Here is a 20,799-nt window from a genome sequence, read left to right on the forward strand (position 1 = left end):
TGGAAGAAGGCCAGCATTTCTTGGGAATAGTGTTAAATGGTGGCAGCCTTGGGACACTGAAGGCATCCCATCTGCTGGCCAGTATGAGTAATAAACGCCAGATAAAGTGGGGTGGTTTTGTTTCTTTGTTTGTTTTTTAAAAAGGGAAAAACATGTAAAAGAATGCTTTTCTAAGAGCAAGAAGACACAAATCATAGTAAATTGGAAAAGCATGGCATATATGTCTTTCACAAAGACCTGTAAGAAATCTTTCTTTGGGAGCCCCACAATATACCTGCAGTTGCTTGAAATTTCGTTGTTTTCTGAGTTGATGACCCAGGAATACCCTGAGAAGCTGGGTTCCCTTCAGAGTTGTTCTGGGGGCCTTGTTGGCTCCCACAGAAGACCCATGTGAGGACATGACCTAGGATTCTCTTTTCCCCTGCTCCTCATTGTTGCAAGTGTCAGCGCAGCCCTTTCTGGTGTGACCTACCAGCATTTCTGATCTGGCTCAGGTTAGCATAATGCTTTTCTGTATTTGTCTCCAAGTTGAGGGTGGGGAAAGGGAGAAGATGTATATGGTTCCGATGGAAAAATGGTGTTGATCTCCAAATTGAGGGGAATGTACATCACCAGTCTGACTGCAAGAGCTCCTGTATCTTATAAAGATTCTCCTGGGACTGTGAGCTATGGGAGAAAACTTCCAATAGAAACTGCTTCCATCTGGAACTCCACCCATTTTCCCTGCCCTCCATGATCTTACTGATAGCAGAAGTTTTTTACTTGTGTCACGTGATGGTAATGCAGCCCAGCCTTCAAAAGTAATCACACAGCGTGGTCCACTCCGCTCCCTGAATGCAGCAGCTGAGAGGGAGAAGGTGTGGTAACAGTGCCATGAGCATTCAACCCATGGATTCCATTGCTGCCCCACAGCCACTTACATATATATGACTTCCTGCATCCCCATAATGGCTGTAGGAGATTTTCTTTCTAGTTTAAATACAAAGAGTTGAGATAACAAATGCTATTCGCACAGAGGTTTCCCTGTCTGTTCCTACACACATACCAGCATGTGTGAAAAATTGCACCACTCACTCTGCTGCTGCCTGTGAGCAGTCACAGTGTATGCTGTGCCATTCAGACCGTGTGATTTGCTGTGCAGGACATTGGAGGTAATTTCTTGAGTGATGAAGGCTCACTGATGAGAATCCCCTGGGGCAGGAAGTGTGCTCCATGAGATATTGATGATCATGAGGCTGGAAAGGTTCAGTGACAATCTGAATTGTTTTCTTTGGTCTTGAAGAATGGGCATCTTGGTCTCTGGTCACCTGCTGCATATGGGAAAGTTATGATTAAACTGAGCGAGTGACAGATGGCCTTGGATGTTTTAGTTGTCCCTTTGCTTTCTGTTGCCTTAACCATCCCAAATTGGTTAGCCACAAGACCTGGGTGGAGATGCTCCACAGAGTGATGGCTATTTGCTGAGTGAAATGTATTCCCACAACACTGTGAGAGGTTTGTGGAGGCAAGACAGTGGCTCGTCCCTGCTGGTAGTCCCACATATCATGGTATGTGTGGACAGTGGACAAAGCCAGTACATCAGCAGGAACTTCCCAAAAGCTCTTCTGCCTCTATAGGGAAATTCAAGTATAGGAGGGTGGATACTCATTTATTCAAACTGTTCTGTTGGTCCAGCTGCAGAGTTTAGTCACTCTCCCCATTTGTGGTGCCTCACAGTACAGTGTCCATATTCCAAAGAGGAAGTGGTAGGTACCGTGAAGGTCAGTTGGTAATGGCACAGATATTTTTCAACTTGAAGGTTTTTTTGGCAATGGAGGTGCTGATGTGTTAACATCATGATGTACTTCTTCAGTCAAACTGGAAAAACTATTTCTAACTCTTTGGATGACTGTCATTGGGTAGATGTCATCTATTATTAACACAATTTTTTTTTTTTTTTTTTTTTTTTTTTTTTTAATCTGAGCTTTGAGACCTGTCCTATCTTTGGATTTGTGTTTTTTTGTTTGTTTTGTTGGTTGGTTCTGAGGGCTTTTGATTTTGTTTGCTTGCTTGGTTGGTTTTTTTTTGCTTTTTTCTCCCATTTGCTGGACCCAGTATCTCATAGCATAAGCTTCTCCCCATGTGTCAACTAGGGTTTGAGATTTAAATAAGAAGCTTTATAATTGAAGAATGGGACTAGATGGTACTTGCTCTGCTTAGGACTGGTTTTAGGAAAGAAACAACACTGATTCTGACCCTGGTAATTCAGGGATGGTAATTAGCAGTGAGTTTTTAGTTTTTGACCTCTTACTGAACAAGCTCACTGGAGAATAATTTCCCCCAAGGGTGGGAATAACTACATAGAAAAATAGATTAACCTGGCATTATTAAGGCAGCATGATACTGCATCAATAGTTAGCCTAAGCTGTACTGTAGAAATGCCTAGAGCAGAGCAAAATCTACCAATTAATGACAGCTACTGGCATCAATACCAACAATTCAACAATGACATTAAGAAAGGGGGGAAAATCAATGATAAAGGAGACTAAAATTGCAGAGGAAGTCTTTTCTGTAATTTTAAGAGAGCATTATTTGCAAAACTATTAGTTTAAAATATTCTGCTACCCTCTGTTTCCTTCCAGTCATTCTTCTCTCCGCTTAGGAAGCACATTCAAAGTCCTTGCTGTGTGGAATTAGTCACTGTATTTAATCCCTGTCTATTGACCATCTGATTAACATGGAAAGCACAAAGTTGAAAGAGGGAACAATGCAATAATCTGCTAACTGTGTCCACGTGACAGAGTTAATTCCTCTTATGAAATCTCTTCAAATGTTTTCTGCTGAAGAACTTTGCCTTGATTTGTGTTTTTTTGTTTTTTTTTTTTAAAGAAATGATGTGTGAAGTGATGCCAACGATAAATGAGGACACCCCGATGAGTCAACGGGGGTCCCAAAGCAGTGGCTCAGACTCAGATTCTCATTTTGAGCAGCTGATGGTGAACATGCTGGATGAAAGGGACCGTCTCCTTGATACTCTTCGGGAGACACAGGAAAGCTTGTCACTTGCGCAGCAACGCCTACAGGATGTCATCTATGACAGAGATTCCCTCCAACGACAGCTTAATTCAGCACTGCCTCAGGTATGTAGTTTATAAAGATTTTTGTTTTGGATCACCAGTTTTCTACTTAATGCTCCTTACTTTAATCCTAATCAATATTTATTCCTTAAAGCCCAAATTCTGCTCCCATTGAGGTTGGCTGCAGAACTCCTATTGATTTAATAATACCTGGTTTGACCTCTTTGGGTCCCGTCTTCTCTTCAGAGTAGGAGTAATGCTGTTGACTTCAAGGAGACCAAGATGAAGGCATGTAGCTACTGGTTCTTTTGGCTGTTGCACTAGCATTTACAAGAGATGCAGGGCCATTTAAGTTAAAAATCAAATGGTAGGAATAAAGAAAAAAAAAAGAGGATGTTTCTTACAGACTGCATTCCAGAGTTTCTAACAAACAAGAAATAAAATTAGCTTATATAGGTTAAATAAGGTACTACACAAAGCCACATGAGCAAGTGATATTTGTGTTCATTAATTTTTAAATAATTACATAAATTTCATTACCTAAAATTACCTTGGTCTTTTTTAGGAAGTGCAAAATTAATTACTTCAGTTAAAATCATAATGCGATATTATATTTCATTATTATATATGAGTATTATTTTTTCAATATACTAGAATGAAAAACAAAGAAACATCTTAGTTCAGTCTTGCCAGAGGTTTGAAATATACCATCATTGAAACCACAGTTTTTCTCCATGTTAATTTATTTGCTCCTCTGAACTGCCACTTATTAAAAGAATTTGATGGTAGCCATGAGAGCCTGGGCATACTTGTCTTGGCAAAGTTTTAAACCTGTTAGACAGTGGTTAGAGAAAAAGGAAGACATTCAGTTGTGTGATTAGAATAAGGAGATGGTAAGGATGAATCAAATGAGCAAGGAAGTTCTTAAAGATAGAAGATGAAAAAGGCATCCACTGGAGTAGGGAACAGAAGCAGTTGCTTAAGGACTAACCCCCCGTAGGTTATTGGAATATCTTCAATAGGATTGAAAAAGAGAGAGACTTTAATTATTTGAAGAATAGAATTACCAGTTTCAGCAATAGCTCCAGGCAATAAGAATGACTACACTTGGCTTAGGTAAAGCAGAAAGGAGTTGCAGTGATCTTGGTATGCAGTAGAATCAAGGTGTTTTGGGTTTGTTGAGGGTTGTTTTTTTTGTTTGTTTTTTTGTTTTTCTCTAATCTGTGGGCAGTTGTGCTTCTATTCCACTGGTGTTTTTTCATAGAAGAGTGTAAAAGAATAAGTGAAACACAGCATAGATCCTTTATTCAAAGATTTATTGCTAGAAATCTGAAGAAGAGAGGAGGTTCTGCATCTGTGAACCTTCATGCGGTGTGCCACAGTACAGAGGAGCTCTCAGCCCATAGTGAGGTATTTCTGTTGAGCTATAGCAGATGTCTAACCCTTAATGTTTCTGTGTCTACATAAGCAAAACTGCTAAATTGCAGGAGACTAGCTAAGGAGAATAATATTCATCATAAATGTGATACAGAGCCTAAAAGAAATGGAAATTCTAAGGAACTGGATCATGATATTATTTTAATCTTTTTTTCTTCTAGTAAATGTTGGTACTGTGTGTTTTTTTGAATGGTAGCCGAATACCCCCTAAATGTAGTTGATTTGTCAGGTGAACACTTTGCACTACCTTGTACTATTAAGAATGAATATTTCAGATAGTATTCATTATGTATCAAAATGGAGATGTGTGTTTCACATGAGAAACTGTCTGACATACTGCTTACACTATAAAGCAGAACCTGATTTTTTTTTCTCATCAATTAGGTTGTCTAGATCTTTATATAAGTAATTCAGTGCTTCTATAAGTCTGTGACATTCTAATAATGCAACCTTCCAAGAAAATAACTTGTTTATGACTGCTGTACTATTTAGCTTCCTTTATGGACTTGACATATTCTAAATAGTACTTTTATAATTTTTTTTTGTTTATAATTTTATGAATGGCAAGCTTGCATGGCTAGCAGCCTGACATATGCTGCTATGACCCCATGACAATATGCTACCCAGTGTTTTTATTGTGGAGAGAAGAAGAATTCTGTGTTCATTTAATTTAATAGAAGAATACATAAATATATGATGACTATATGATAATTATTATTTAGTAATAAGGTTACATCTAATAAGTCTTGCTTTATCAAAAAATATTTTTTAGCACTTGTTTGCTTTAGTGGTTTTTAAAGTTAGGTTATTTCTTACTATTTACATGATACTTTCCATCTAGAAAATATATATTGACACAGTTACATTCCAAAGCATTTTTGTTAGAACTCTGGTTTTGTTGATTGTTTTAACCAGTTAAAAATATGGTCTGGAAAAGTCATTACACTTTGCATAAATAGAATCTTAGCAAAAGGACCTTGCTTGAAAACTGGGGCAATGATTAAGCCATAGAAAAAAACTTGTCTGATTGGAAATAGGAAATAATTAATAACATTAAATATGAAGCTTCAGATGTTAGTTAATGCTGCTAAAGCCATAGCTGTTAATGCTGTAGCAAAATAAGAAGTTTGACTAACTGTAGATGGTTCTAAAGTTTTATACTGATTTATACTGCAACAGAACAATGTATAGTTAACTATTTCTTTCAAATTCAGGTTACAGAAATACAGGTGTCTTGCTAATTGCTATCATTGAAGTAATTTTTATTTCCATTAGATTAGTAGTCTTAACTTCATGAACATCTGTGTTTAACTGGCCAGCTATGTTTAAAGAAGGAGGGAAAAAGTGAGCAGCTAATTACAGACCAGTTAGACTAAATGGAATAATAGAGAAGACTTTCAAACTTTTTTTTTATTAAAAACTAATAATAAGTCAGAAACTTAACTTTAAAATATTACAAGGTTGTGCCAAAATTATCTTTATACAGAATAACTTAACATCACTCTTTGGTACCAGAATTTCTAGACTATGAAACTGAACTATGATATCCCTAAAATAGATCTCTTTCAAAGTGTCACCATTTAAATTACTACTTGGTATGAAGTGAGTAAGAAAATTAGTAAGGTAAGTAATAAAAGAGAGGAAAAAAATCAGTTACAGATTGAGAGATTGAAAGGATGGAAGAGGCCAGTAGTAGTAGTAGTTGTTGATTAGGAATGTGTTTGGGGAGCATGCCAGTAGAAATTTTAGATGACACAAAATTGAGTTGAACAGTTACCTAAGGGAATGAGTATGATCGTACATAAGAATAAGAGTAACAGAGATGGGATGATGTTGAATGGTACAAAGATGAGGGCTCTATATCTAGCAGTTAACAAAAATTTATGTTCTGACCTTTTAGGTAGCAGTAGGAGAGAGGGAAAGTACATGTTATACAACAGTTGTGGGCAGCCGATGGGAGGTGGGTGTAAAAAGATGAGTATCATTCTGTAATGTATTACGTAAGAGATTTCTATGGGAAGTAGAGGAGAATACAGTTAAACCAAAGGCTGGTTTGAACCTTTCTGCCTGGGTTTTGATTCAGTAATGATTTAGACCAGCCTTAAATTGGAAGAGGTTCAGGAAAAGACTGCTAGAGCAAAGAGGCAATAACATCTCCGTGAAAAGACTAACTGGAGTTTTCTTACTTCTGGGAAAAACTGAGTTGAGGGGGAATGTGCATTATTTCATAAGTTTTCTTGGAGATGCAGGAAGATGGAGTGACTATGAAGGAAGAAAGAGTTTAAGCCAAATACAATGTTGCTGGAAGAAAATATGTATATAGGGTACCATGAATAAAGATATATCATTCATCAGAAGGTCTTGAATTATCAAAGAATGACATTCAGAATCCGTCTTTCTTAGACAGAGTGAAAACCCCAAAATGTTTTCAAGATCAAGCTGTTGTGAAAGACATTTATATATCATAGTACCTTTGGTTAACCTCTGAATTTGACCCAGAACACCCCTTCCTGTTCTTTATTTCAGAATTTACTATGGAGACATTCTACTCTGTGTGGGATCACTCACACAAAGAATGAAACATGAGTCTGAATACTTTTACTAGAACTGTTAGAGTTACGTGATAGTACCATTGAGAAGCATTCTGTGCAAAATAAGTCTTCTGATATTAAGAATCTAGTTCACAAATGGTCTTGTTTATCTTCCCAAAGCTGCCTGTTGACAGCGGAAGCCTCTAAGGAAAGTGTATTTAGGTCTGTGCTGCATGTACCCTTACAAAAAGCATTTATTGTATTTAGGTCATGACTCTTGATACCAAAAAAAATAAAAATAAAAAATTGCTAAACACAATATAACTCTAATGGGGAAGCATAGGATTTAAATACAGTATGTTTGTATTTTGTTGGAATAAAAATTAGATCTTTTACTGTAACTTAAAATGCGCTGTACTAAAAGGGTTAAAAACTAACTCCTGTGTTGAGTAGTAGAAAAAGTAAAATGTTCAGTTACAACTTTCTTAAGCATATTTCATCATAGTCTTCTCTAAGCTAAATAGTCTAGAAAGTGTCACCTATGTTAGTTGCCTTGTAAACAAACATGGAAGAAATATGGTTCCTGTTATTGTAAGACTTACATTGAATCATAAGAATCATACAAGTTACATGAATACTTAATTACAAGAATTTTACTTACAAGAATGCATGCATACATACATACATACAAGAATCGTAACAGTTACAATAATTATAAGTATGCTCTGATAAAAGTGCTGAACTAGGCTTGTTTTGTGCTCGTTTTATTGTTTCATTTAGTCTTTAAAAAATAAGTTTCAAGGTATGGAAGATGCTGAGCTATTATTTATATGAAGATACTCATAGGTCATCACTCTGTAGTCAAATACGTGTATTTTGTTCATGAATAATGCACTTACTCAGTGATTTACTTAGAAATTAATCTAATATTTACAGGATCCCAGAATGGTTGAGGTTAGAAAGGACCTCTGGAGGTCACCTTATCTAACTCTTGTGCTCTGGCAGGGCTGGGAAGAAGGCTGCTGTGTCCTGCCTAGAACTGTGTGCAGATGATTTTTGAGTATCTCTGAAGGTAGACTCCACAACTGCCCTGGGCAACCTGTGCCAGTGCTACGTCACCCTTACAGTAAAAAGTGTTTCCTGATGTTCAGGAGGAACCTCTTGTGTTTCAGTTTGTGCCCATTGCTTATTGAATATTATATTACTAGAAACAGGGATAACAATGTGGCCCAGTCCTGTGGCTATGCGTGGTGATAAAGTAGAACAACTTTGTGAGCACATTAAAAGACTTTCAGATGCTGAAATGAATCCTGATGATTGTCAGTCAGGACAATTTCTCTGATAACTGTCAGTCTGTCAGTCTCTTTTTCCTGTCCTGAATTTATCTAGACATTACTGGGCTCATTATTAAAGGACTGATGAAAATGTGTAATATCTTTTCACTCAGATGAGTGAGTTACTTTCAGTTTGAATCGGAACTAATAACAAAATTATACTGTGGATGATTCTGAGAAAATAAATTCCAAATTAAGTTTTCAAATACAGTGGTCTGATTTTTAATTCAAACGTTTATATAATTTTAATAAAAAACCCTAAATTCTTTTAAAGTCCTTTGAATCAAAACTTTAAAGTCAATGATATTGCAACAAATTTTTTTGGAAGTTTTTTATTTCACAAAATCAGCATATTTAAATTTTAAATGCTGCTAAGGAGTTTTTACACTTCAGAGCCTGACAGAGCTTTGAGAAATGCTTTTGCAAGGCTAAAAAGCCTGTTGATAATCAGAATTTGAAAGCAAACTTCATAGGTAAAATATTATTCCAGGTGAAAATGGTAGATCATGACTTGCATTCATTGCCTAATACTTTGATATTTACAGTAATACATTGATTTTGTTCCATCTTTGAATAAGAATTCTGGTTTTAGAGAAAATTCCTAGATGATGGAAAGGTCATACCATCACTGACATTACTGTATTTATACTGATAAAATACCTAATTTTTTATTTGCAAAATCTTCACGTCATGTGTTTTAATCTCCTTTCCTGGGTAGTTGCTGGGTTTTTATAAAGAAGGTTTAAGTTCCAGTTTCACTGAGCATTTATGTTATTTTTAATGTTACTTATGTTTTGGGGGTTTGGTTTGGTCTGGTTTTTGTCATGGCTATCATGTTCTGATGATCAGAATCTGCATCTATGCTATGTCTTTTATAGTCTCATTCTGACTAATAAAGCTGTCTAAAAGTTGAGCATTCAGTCTTAATCACATAGAATCTCTCTATAAGAACATGGGAAAATTAGGTCCTTCAGAAAGGGCAGTTAATTTTATAAGATGGGTAGTGTGAACCTGGAAATGATCTGAGTTTGTTTTTTTTCTCTCATGACTAGAAAAATGCCTAGCTTGGGTGGTTAACTTTTAGACAGCTAAACTTACAGGAAGTGAATTCTTCCCTACATGGGTATAAGACCCCTGAATTTAAAATGACCTTTAATAACTACAGCAGTCTAAATATACTATTCGTTGGTAGAGATCATAGAATAATTTATACTGAAAGGGACTGTTAGAACTCACAGTATCACAGTATCACAGTATGTTAGAGATTGGAAGGGACCTCAAAAGATCATCTAGTCCAATCCCCCTGCCGGAGCAGGAACACCTAGATAAGGTTACACAGGAATGTGTCCAGGCGGGTTTTGAATGTCTCCAGAGAAGGAGACTCCACAACCTCCCTGGGCAGCCTGTTCCAGTGTTCTGTCACCCTCACTGAGAAGAAGTTTCTTCTCAAGTTTAAGTGGAACCTCTTGTGTTCCAGTTTATACCCATTACCCCTTGTCTTATCATTGTTAGCCATTAAGAAGAGCCTGGCTCCATCCTCATGACACTCCCCCTTTATATATTTATATACACTAATAAGGTCCCCCCGCAGTCTCCTCTTCTCCAAAGTATAGAGACCCAGCTCCCTCAGCCTTTCCTCATAAGGGAGATGCTCCACTCCCTTAATCATCTTTGTCGCCCTGCGCTGGACTCTCTCCAGCAGGTCCCTGTCCTTCTTGAACTGAGGGGCCCAGAACTGGACACAATATTCCAGATGTGGTCTCACCAGGGCAGAGTAGAGGGGGAGGAGGACCTCTCTCGACCTACTGACCACCCCCCTTCTAATACACCCCAGGATGCCATTGGCCTTCTTGGCCACAAGGGCACAGTGTTGGCTCATGGTCATCCTGCCATCCACTAGGACCCCCAGGTCCCTCTCCCCTACACTACTCTCTAACAGGTCGTTCCCCAACCTATACTGGAACCTGGGGTTGTTCCTGCCCAGATGCAGGACTCTACACTTTCCCTTGTTATATTTCATGAAGTTTCTCCCTGCCCAACTCTCCAGCCTGTCCAGGTCCCGCTGGATGGCAGCACAGCCTTCTGGCGTGTCAGCCACTCCTCCCAGCTTAGTGTCATCAGCAAACTTGCTGACAGTACACTCAATTCCCTCATCTAAATCATTGATGAATATATTAAATAATACTGGTCCCAATACTGACCCTTGAGGCACTCCACTAGATACAGGCCTCCAACTGGACTCCGCCCCATAGACTACAACTCTCTGGCTTCTGTCCTTCAGCCAGTTTGCAGTCCACCTCACCACCTGATCATCCAGGCCACACTTCCTCAATTTAGCTATGAGGATGCTGTGGGAGACTGTGTCAAATGCTTTGCTGAAGTCAAGGTAGACCACATCCACCGCTCTGCCATCATCCATCCACAATGTTATTTCCTCATAAAAGGCTATGAGGTTGGTCAAGCATGACTTCCCCTTGGTAAAGCCATGTTGACTGCCCCTCATAACCCTCTTATCCTTGACATGCCTTAAGATGGCATCAAGGATAAGGTGTTCCATCACTTTCCCAGGGATGGAGGTGAGGCTGACCGGTCTATAGTTACCCGGGTCCTCCTTCTTGCCCTTTTTGAAGACTGGAATGACATTTGCTTTCCTCCAGTCCTCAGGCACCTCTCCCGTTTCCCAAGACTTGGTAAAGATGATGGAGAGTGGTCTAGCAATGACTTCCACCAGTTCCCTCAGCACCCGCGGGTGCATCCCATCTGGACCCATGGATTTATGGATGTCCAGATTGCTCAACTGGTCCCTAACCCTTTCCTCATGGACTAAGGCAAACTGCTCCAGTGACCTGACTTCATCTGAGGTCTCAGGAGTACAGTGCTCTTCAGGACTGCCTCCGGCAGAGTAGACAGAGACAAAGAAGGCATTCAATAACTCTGCCATCTCAGTATCTTCTGTCACCAGGGCACCCATCCCATTCACCAGTGGGCCAACCTTGCCTCTGGTGTTAGTTTTATCAGCTATGTATTTGAAAAAGCTCTTTCTGTTGTCCTTGACCCCTCTGGCCAGATTTAATTCTAAGGAGGCCTTAGCCATCCTAGCTGCCTTCCTACATCCTCTAGCAGCAGCCTTATATTCCTCCCGAGTGGCCAGCCCCTCCTTCCATGACCTATAAACTCTGCTCTTCCACTTGAGCATACCCAGCAGTTCCTTATTCAGCCACGCAGGTCTCCTGGCCCTCTTCCTTGACTTCCTACGTGTCGGGATGCTCAGCTCTTGAGCTTGGAATAAGCAATCCATGAATGCCAACCAACTATCTTGGGCCCCTTTACCTTCAAGCAGCCTTGCCCATGGGATTTCCCCTAGCAATTGCTTGAAAAGGCCAAAGTTTGCCCTGCTAAAGTCCAGGGTTGCAATTCTACTTGCTATTGTACTGGTCCTACCACACAAGATCCTGAATTCCACCATCTCGTGGTCGCTGCAACCAAGGCAGCCCTCAACCTTTACTGCTTCGACCAGACCCTCCTTGTTAGTGAGGATGAGATCCAGCAGCGCTCCTCTCCTGGTTGGCTCATCCACCATTTGCATGAGGAAGTTATCATCCATACACTGGAGGAACCTCCTGGACTGTGGCTGGGTTGCTGAGTAGTCCTTCCAGCAAACATCAGGGAAGTTAAAATCCCCCACGACAACCACGTCCTGTGACTGTGAGGCCGCTCTCAGCTGCCTGTAGAAGGCCTCGTCAACTTCCTCACCCTGATCCGGTGGCCTGTAACAGACACCCACAACAGTATCGCCCCTGCCAGCCTGCCCCTTAATTCTCACCCACAGACTCTCAACTCGCTCGTCCCCTGTCCCTGGACAGAGCTCAGTACATTGCAGCTGCTCTCGCACATAAAGAGCAACCCCACCACCCCGCCTGGCTGGCCTGTCTTTCCTGAAAAGGACATAGCCCTCCATGAGTATATTCCAGTCATGCGAGCTGTCCCACCACGTCTCTGTAATTGCCACCAGATCATAATCTCCTGACTTAACACAGGTCTCCAACTCCTCCTGCTTATTTCCCATGCTGCACGCATTGGTGTACAGGCATTTCAAGGAGGGAGCTGAGCTCACCAATTTCACCCTAGGATTATAGGAGGCCTCCCAGTCTTCATCAATCCTAGAGTGCTGCCCCACTGGGGCAAGCCCAGTTACAACCCCATCCCCCTTCGAATCTAGTTTAAAGCTCTCCAAATGAGCCCTGCTAATTCATGCCCCAGCATCCTTTTGCCTCTGTGAGTTAAACCTTTCCCACGTGCCATCATCCGGACTGGAGCCTTATAAAACCAGCCGTTATCAAAGAACCCAAAGCCCTGCCTAAAGCACCAGTCTCGTAGCCAATTGTTTACGGACTGAATTTTCCCATTCAATCCCACATCATCACCGGAAGATGGAAGAACTGAGGAGAAGATCACTTGAGCCCCAGACTCTTTCACCATCCGCCCCAAGGCCCTGTAGTCTTTCTTCATCCCCCTCAGACTACGGGAAGCAGCTTCCCCCCCACCTGTCTGGAAGACCAGCAGCGGGTAGTAGTCTGTCGGGTGCACCAGGCTGGGGAGCGCCCTGGTGATATCCCTGATCCGGGCTCCAGGCAAACTACACACTTCCCTATGATGAGGGTCAACTCTGCATATCGGGCCCTCTGTTCCTCTCAGAAGGGAGTTCAAACCCACTGCAAAGCAGGGCTAGTTATCCACACCTAGGAGGAGGGTGTTTCTGAAATACATATTAATTTATATATAATTTATATTAATACATAATACATATTAATACATATGTTTCATAGAATCATAGAATAGTTTGGGTTTGAAGAGACCTTTAAATGTCATCTAGTCTATCTGAGATGGCATCCTCTCAGAAATTCCATGGCAATAATAGACAACCCTGTTAATGGTACCTAGCAAACACATGTATAATTTTTCATTTGATTAAATGTTTAATACAGATTTACAATTTTAATACAGACCTTCTAATAGTACATGTACAATAGAACAATTGAATTGCCTGTTTCTATACTAGCCTCTTTAGAGTTTTATTGAAAGTATCTTTGCTATGAAACCTTACAACAGACAGTAGTAAAGAATTGAAGTCAAACTTTCTTTTTGGTCTTGATAAGGAAGATCTTGGTAAGGAAGATAGCATGGAACGGCTCAATTTTCTTAATTTATTTCTGTCTTTTTGTCTTTATTTCCAGCAACTTTGAGTGTGTTGTAACTCCAGTGAATCTCAGTGGTGGAGATCTAAGCACATAGTCCTAATTAAGTATAAATTCTTCAAGATGTTGCCTTTTTTTTTTTTTTTTTCCCTCTCTAATAAATTTTAGTATTAGCAATGTTCAAAAATCTGTTCTTTCTGGATATAGATAGCAGGGTTGTTTAGGGTGTGAGACTGCAATGCTAAAAAGAATTTTTGATATCCTTAGTACCCCGTAGATTTTAGCTAAACTCTGTTAGCTACAATGATTCAGTAATAAAATCAGTAGTAGAAATATACTAGTAATCATTAAGTTTTTATTTCTTCTAATAAGAGACCACTTATTTAGAAATGATTACTGGAGGCATGATAGAAGGGAAAATTCCAAAGAGGGAAATGTAATGACCTTGTTTTATTGAACCACTTTATGTAATTTGATCAATATTAAGCTTTAATAGGATTGTGATTAGAGAATTTTATTGATAGCCTTGCAGTTTCTTTCAATACTGATGGACAATGAATGTTTTACTGCCAGGGACAAGAAAGGTATTGGAAGACAACAGTAAGTCAGTAGGGTCTTATTCTGAGGTTGTATTTTCTGTTTAAATGTGTGTGCATATAGTGCATAGATGCAAAAAATCAACATACATATAAATAAGTATAGTGACATAGTTACAAAAATAAAATAGCCCACCAGAAAAAAAAGACCAACACATTTTTAAAGAGTTGAAAATAAATATTGTCCTTTTAAGATTAGACACTTGCTAAGCAATTTCAGGAATTTGCTGTTTAGGTAAAAAGAATAGTTTGACCCACAGTATTGTTCTTAAAATATTGTTCATGTGATGAAGATGGAATGGTGGCTTTTCTTCTCATTTTATTTCTTTCTGGCTTGCTGAAGAACGTAGAGTACCAATAGCATCCTGTGTATTTAAGTGAATAATCAGTACTTTTTTTCTAACTACGAAAACCCTTGTCTTGTACAAATGGCTTTTGTAAGGTCTCCATCAATTTTTTTTATATTCCAAAGTAAAGCTTTTTTTTTTTTTTTTCTTTTTATATTTCCACAGAATAATTCAAAAATAATTCCAAGAAGGGAAATGCAGATCCTATCTCATGTGTCTGCTGTGAAAGTTTCAAGTTTTCTATGTTGGAAGCCCAGTGATGCACTCAGTATTCATGTGTAAAATTTAATCTCAGTCGAGTGCTTGTTGCCATCTCTAGAAGATTTCCACTCTCTTAGAGAACAGTTGTTCAGGCTTCTTAATAAAAATGTCTTAATTTTCAAGTGTTCTGAACCTATGCAGATCCCATTAAAGTCAGTCCAAGGATCAAGTGTTTGTGACTTGCAAAATCAGTTTAGATTACTAAATATGAACATAAACATTTTCTTAAATTGGAATGATACTTTTCTGCTAGTTTAAGGTTTATCTCAACTTATTAACGTATTAATATTAACATATTAATATTAAGGTAAGCATATTTATAACATATACAAAAGACCAGATATTAAAAATAACTATTAATTCTAACAGGGTAAGTATAGAGGTAGATACATTTTGTTACAGAATTTAAACGTATCATGGGGAGACAGAGCATCTGGAATTCAAAGGAAACTTAGCATTATTAAGTTACAGTGGCTTAAGTGGAACACAAAGCTGAAATACTAGTTGTGTCCAACCTTAGAAGCATTTAGGAAAGATTTAAGTGTTACCTTCCTCAGTCACTTACAGAGCGTGTATACATGACTGTTCTTTTTCTACATAAAAATAAGTAAAAGTTGTTTGCATAGCATTAAATACCAATATTACTATGGTTGACGACTCTTAACTAGTATTACCTGTCAAAATACAGACTAGCTGTATAAATGGTGTAAGTAGGGCAATGCTTTAGCTGGCTCCTCTTGACTGTGTTATTTTTAAACTGCCAGCATATTCACAACAGAGCACAATCATATTGTGTATATATATTTGTGTATGTGTATGTATATATAATTGTACATACAAATAATTTATTTCAGTTCTTTTCAAGTATGAGTTTATTTCTTTGCTCTTGGAAGTTTTGTGTGTTCAATAGCATATTGCAAATATTTATCAGCAGGAGATTTTCTGTTAAAAGCTGTACACTTTGTAATAAATATGTGATGACTAAAGAAGACTGATGAGACAGTCCAGCAGAAGAAAAAGCTGGGATACAAGAGATGGAAACAGAAACATAAATATTTAGAGGAGGAGGAGCATGTTGTGAATGCCTGAAGCTAGCAACAGGTCTATGTTCTCCCATTTCATTCTACATCTGTTTCATACAACATTGGTATCAATTATTTTAGCTTGAACCAGGTACATCAACTGCTGCATTAACTATTGATGGCTCAATAATCTGAATGCTTATGAAGACACATGACTGAATATGAGATAAAAATACAATGGTGCTGGTCAACCGAATGGCACACAGATGGTTATCCACATCCTTATAAATGAAACTGTTTCTATGAAAATTGTAGGCAAAATACTTTTCATAACAGCTATAGTCATGTTTAAATTTTCCTAGTTTTCATAACAGCTATAGTTGCAACTGCTACAGTCATGCTTGCAAGTGTTTAAGAGGCATTTGGACAATGGTCTGGATATGATTTAACTTGATCAGGCATTTGGGAATGGATGGTCATTGTAGGTCCCTTCCAACTGAACTATTATATTCTGTCTTGTGGTGAACGAAAACTGGAAAAAATAAGGCAATTTTATAAAGCTCAACTCTGACAGGCTACTCTTTGCTCATGTTCCTTGAAAGAGAATGGTAGAGGCTCAGACAACATCCAAGAACAGCACATCAAGACAAAAATGCAAAACAAAAAAAATATAGCTTCTTTAAAATACATACTCCTTCCTTAATTTCTCTATTAAAAGCAAAGAAAATGCAGAACATTTGAGAATCGGCTTTCACAAGTGTCTTACTCAGGCTGTCTTCTATATTAACAAATACTTACCTATACTAACAAGTATTTGCTCAAAGCCAGAAAATTATGTTAGGGACATGATTTTTTCTAAAGTACATATAATTTAGCTCTCATTGGAGTCTGTGGAGTTTTCCTGGTGGCTCTTAAGAAAACAGGTTTGCTGGTGTTGTTGAGTGTGTGTAGTTCACATGATCTCTGGGACTCTGAACTTCTATGGATAGAAGTTAAGGGACAGGTAGAGCAGTAACCTGATTTTATGTAGTATCCTTTAAGATAAGTGTTTTGGGTTTTTTTCCCTAGTTTGAGTCACATAATGGTTTCTTTTTTAATTGTCGTTGGTCTACTGCATTCTTTACCATGTATGAGTTCTAAAAAAAATCCAGTTGTATTGTGACAGTCAGTTTGTTATGACAGTCAGTCATCTGTCAAAACAGATAATTTAAATAAGTCTTGGAGACTTGCAGTAAGGTCCTCTGTGTAGGTTGGTTTATTTAAAATGATGAAGTAACCAAATTACAGATTTATTTTTTCCTGCATGTTTGTTTTTTGTTGTTTGGTGGTTGTTTTTTTTTTTTTTCCCCATGAGAGTCTGAGCAGACAGGAACATAATGATAAATAAATGGAAAGAGTAATAACGAAAATATAATGCACAAATAGCCTCCAGCATGTCTACAATTTCATGGGTAATCCAGAAGTATGGGCACATGCATGAGAATGCAGTGTTTCTTGAAATGCATGCAGTTGCTTCTGGAGTTCTTTGGACAGTGTTTTAGACTTATCCTAGTGAGTTATGGAAGAAATATGTAGGGGCTTCTGGAAATAGTTGGGCATGATGGGGCTTTTAGAATAAGTTTGGATTTGGCAAGACAATTTTTGATTGTTAATTTTTAGCTTGCCTACCTAAGCAAATGTGGATATTTTCACTATGTTCAAATCGAAAGTGTTCCTTGACATTCTCACTATCAAAACAAGACTCATAAGAGTATTTGAGTCAGTGGTGCAAAATTTTTATTATTGTATTTTTTTGCAGTTATAATGAGTAAGACCGGCATTATAGGCATTATAGGCATTGAACACTAAGATAAATGCTACATTCAGAAAATAGATTTTCTGATCTCCTGAAAAATAAAGTTACTCTTTCTTTGGTACTAATGAATAAGGTGCCATCTGGAGAAATGTGAATTAAGAGATTATTTTTAAATTATATTTAGTATATATTTATACATTAACTTTGTGTATTATACTTCCTTTGCTTAATAATACAAAAGTAAAAAATTAAACATTGACAATGGAAATAATAAGTATGCAAGAGACTAAGAAATGCTGACCAAACTTGCTGTGTTTTCTTTTTAAAAGGTGAAGGATGAATACTATTTCATCTAATTGGCATGTAAGCACATTGCTGTAGGTTGTTTGGTCCAAAAAGTGTAGAAGACAGTACTTCTGAAATAATGAACACTACATAGATATAATCGCCCGTGTTCGAGTAATTTGTTATTAGCAGTAGAATCTTGGTACCGGAAGTATCCCAATAAAAGAGGCTGTTTTAAGATAGATAGAGAATTTCTTATTGTTCAGTAATTTATACATGTTCATATCAGATCCAGATACCTGACTATTATGTGAGTTGCTGGCTTTATCTGCTATAAATTAACACAAAATTTGTCAGCCAAAACATATTTAAAATTCTAACACTATGTGGAGAACAGATCAATTGACTTATCCCAGTTATACTGTTTTATTGAATAATCAACTAAGTTCTGTGGCTCATTTTCTTTTCCATCTAACTGCTTAGGATCTTAGCTTTACTACAAATTCAACTGACTCCTTTATTAAGAAAGAAACGTGGTTTGGTTTTTTTTTTTATAATCCCACTGATCTTTTTTCAGTCTGTACTGCTACTACTTCTGGTCACAACTGTGGCATGCAGTTATAAGCATACACTGAGCTATCTAATAATATCTCACATGCATAGATTCCCTCTAGAGACTCAATATTTGGATGGTATGGGTGGCTTTGAGGACGTATTGTTTATTGAAATTCATAATTAAAAAAAATCAAAAATTTCAAGAAAAGCTTTCAAGAAACAGCACAGTTTTTCACAAAATTAGACATGTCTATGCATTTATAAAGTCTCAGAAATAATACTCTGCATGGGCAGATGGTTTTATTTCAGTGCAAATAGAAACTTCTGCTTATTTAATAAGGAACAGTGAAGATTATTCAGTAACCTACCATTAAATCTGAAAAATTGATAATCTGATTTCCAAAATAAATGGCTACACAAGAGCACAAATAATCTGAATCAAACTTGCTGAAATGTGTGCATTTGCTGCTACAAACATCACTATATATTTCTGATTTCACTATTTCATCTGGTTACAATTCTTTATGAGTCAGTTGTGCTTGAATCTGAACCAGTCATTTTCTGTGTGAATATGTCCTTGATAATTTTGCCTCCAAAAAGACCTGGTGTGCGTCTTGGGGGGGGCGGAGCGGAGCCTCCCGGCGCACCCAGCGCTATTTTTTTTATCTGCTATCGCTTGCTCAATTAAATAAATTTATATTTTAAAACGAGATTGGCTCACTCGTCGATAACAAAAACATCACTATATATTTCTGATTTCACTATTTCATCTGGTTACAATTCTTTATGAGTCAGTTGTGCTTGAATCTGAACCAGTCATTTTCTGTGTGAATGTGTCCTTGATAATTTTGCTTCTTACATATGTATTGCAGAGCTATGATAGCTAGGATTACAAGAAGATCAGTAACAATTTAAGGTAATACAAGAAAATATCAATGTTTTGATCTATGCTTGAAGATACAGAAAAATAAATTTTTCTTGCTGGTCGTTATTTGTGTTCTCAGACATTATAGAAAGAGAAGTGAGAAGAATCACTTTTTCTCTGGATACAATATACCAAAGTACTTGCCTCCTAGAATACTAGCAGGTAATAACTATGAAATACCTGAAATGCTACTTGTCCTAATCCAGTGCTGCATTTTTGAGCCCTTCATTATGATGTCTCTTTGTTTTCTAAAGTAATTTACCAATATTACCTAATTTGCATGGTGATAATGGTGTACTAATAAACCCTTTAAAGAAGCCACAAAAGTGGCTTAACAAAGAAAGACTTTACACTTACAGATGTTTTTAGATCTCATTCTCCACCTGAGAATAAAATTCTTGATTCCTACTGGATATTCAAACAAAAAAGTAGTTTATTTGAAGTCATATAGCAATGATCTGAATGTAAACCAGAAATTTACTACACCTGTACATGAAGAACTGTTTTAGCTTTACAATTTCTTTGATTTTTGCAGAGATAGGAGAATGACAGACAATAACATAGAGGCAATTCTTGCCAAGGTCATAACACCTAGTGCTCATTTCTAGAGTGCAAACACACCAGCTGCTCACAAAGGGATGTCAAAACAAAGGCCTAATGCAATGAGTAACAACAGTACTGAGAGATCTCGGGAATGCTTTCGCAGACTTCTACCATTTGCAACTGAGGGCAACTTTTTCCCTTCAGCCTGTGTGCTGTTCCTAAGATAGAAGTAAAGTGTTTGTGCTCCAAAACCACTGCAGTCACTTTTGAACCACTGTAAAATTTAAAAAAAATAATTCAAAAATATCATGGACTTCCTCCTACTTTTTAGATTATAGAATCATAGAATAGTTAGGGTTGGAAAGGACCTTAAGATCATCTAGCTCCAACCCCCCTGTCATGGGCAGGAACACCTCACACTAAACCATGCCACCCAAGGCATCATCCAACCTGGCCTTGAACACCGCCAGGGATGGAGCATTCACAACTTCCCTGCGCAACCCATTCCAGTGCTTCACCACTCTCACAGTAAAGAATTTCTTCCTTATATCCAATCTAAACCTCCTCTGTTTAAGTTTGAACCTGTTACCCCTTGTCCTGTCACTACAGTCCCTGATGAAGAGTCCCTCCCCAGCATCCTTGTAGGCCCCCTTCAGATACTGGAAGGCTGCTATGAGGTCTCCACACAGCCTTCTCTTCTCCAGGCTGAACAGACCCAACTTTCTCAGCCTATCCTCATACGGGAGGTGCTCCAGTCCCCTGCTCATCCTCGTGGCCCTCCTCTGGACTTGTTCCAACAGTTCCATGTCCTTTTTATATTGAGGACACCAGAACTGCACACAATACTCCAAGTGAGGTTTCACGAGAGCAGAGTAGAGGGGCAGGATCACCTTCAACCTGCTGGTCACACTCCTTTT

At 38.1% G+C, this 20,799-nt stretch overlaps 1 protein-coding gene across 2 annotated transcripts in view; it reads left to right on the forward strand.

The window, feature by feature from the left end:
• Nucleotides 1-1,337: 1,337 nt before the first annotated feature.
• PPFIA2 (PTPRF interacting protein alpha 2) overlaps nt 1,338-20,799 on the forward strand; it is a gene marked incomplete at both ends in the record, with an annotated part of 317,533 nt that continues 298,071 nt past the window's right edge. For both annotated transcript variants that reach the window (XM_080620698.1, XM_080620699.1), the window contains one exon: nt 1,338-3,119. In XM_080620698.1, the coding sequence (XP_080476824.1) occupies nt 2,871-3,119 (249 nt within the window). The remainder of the gene's footprint in view (nt 3,120-20,799) is intronic.

The sequence above is a fragment of the Psittacula echo genome (assembly GCF_963264785.1).
Source record: "Psittacula echo genome assembly, chromosome: 1".
Classification (NCBI taxonomy): domain Eukaryota; kingdom Metazoa; phylum Chordata; class Aves; order Psittaciformes; family Psittacidae; genus Psittacula; species Psittacula echo.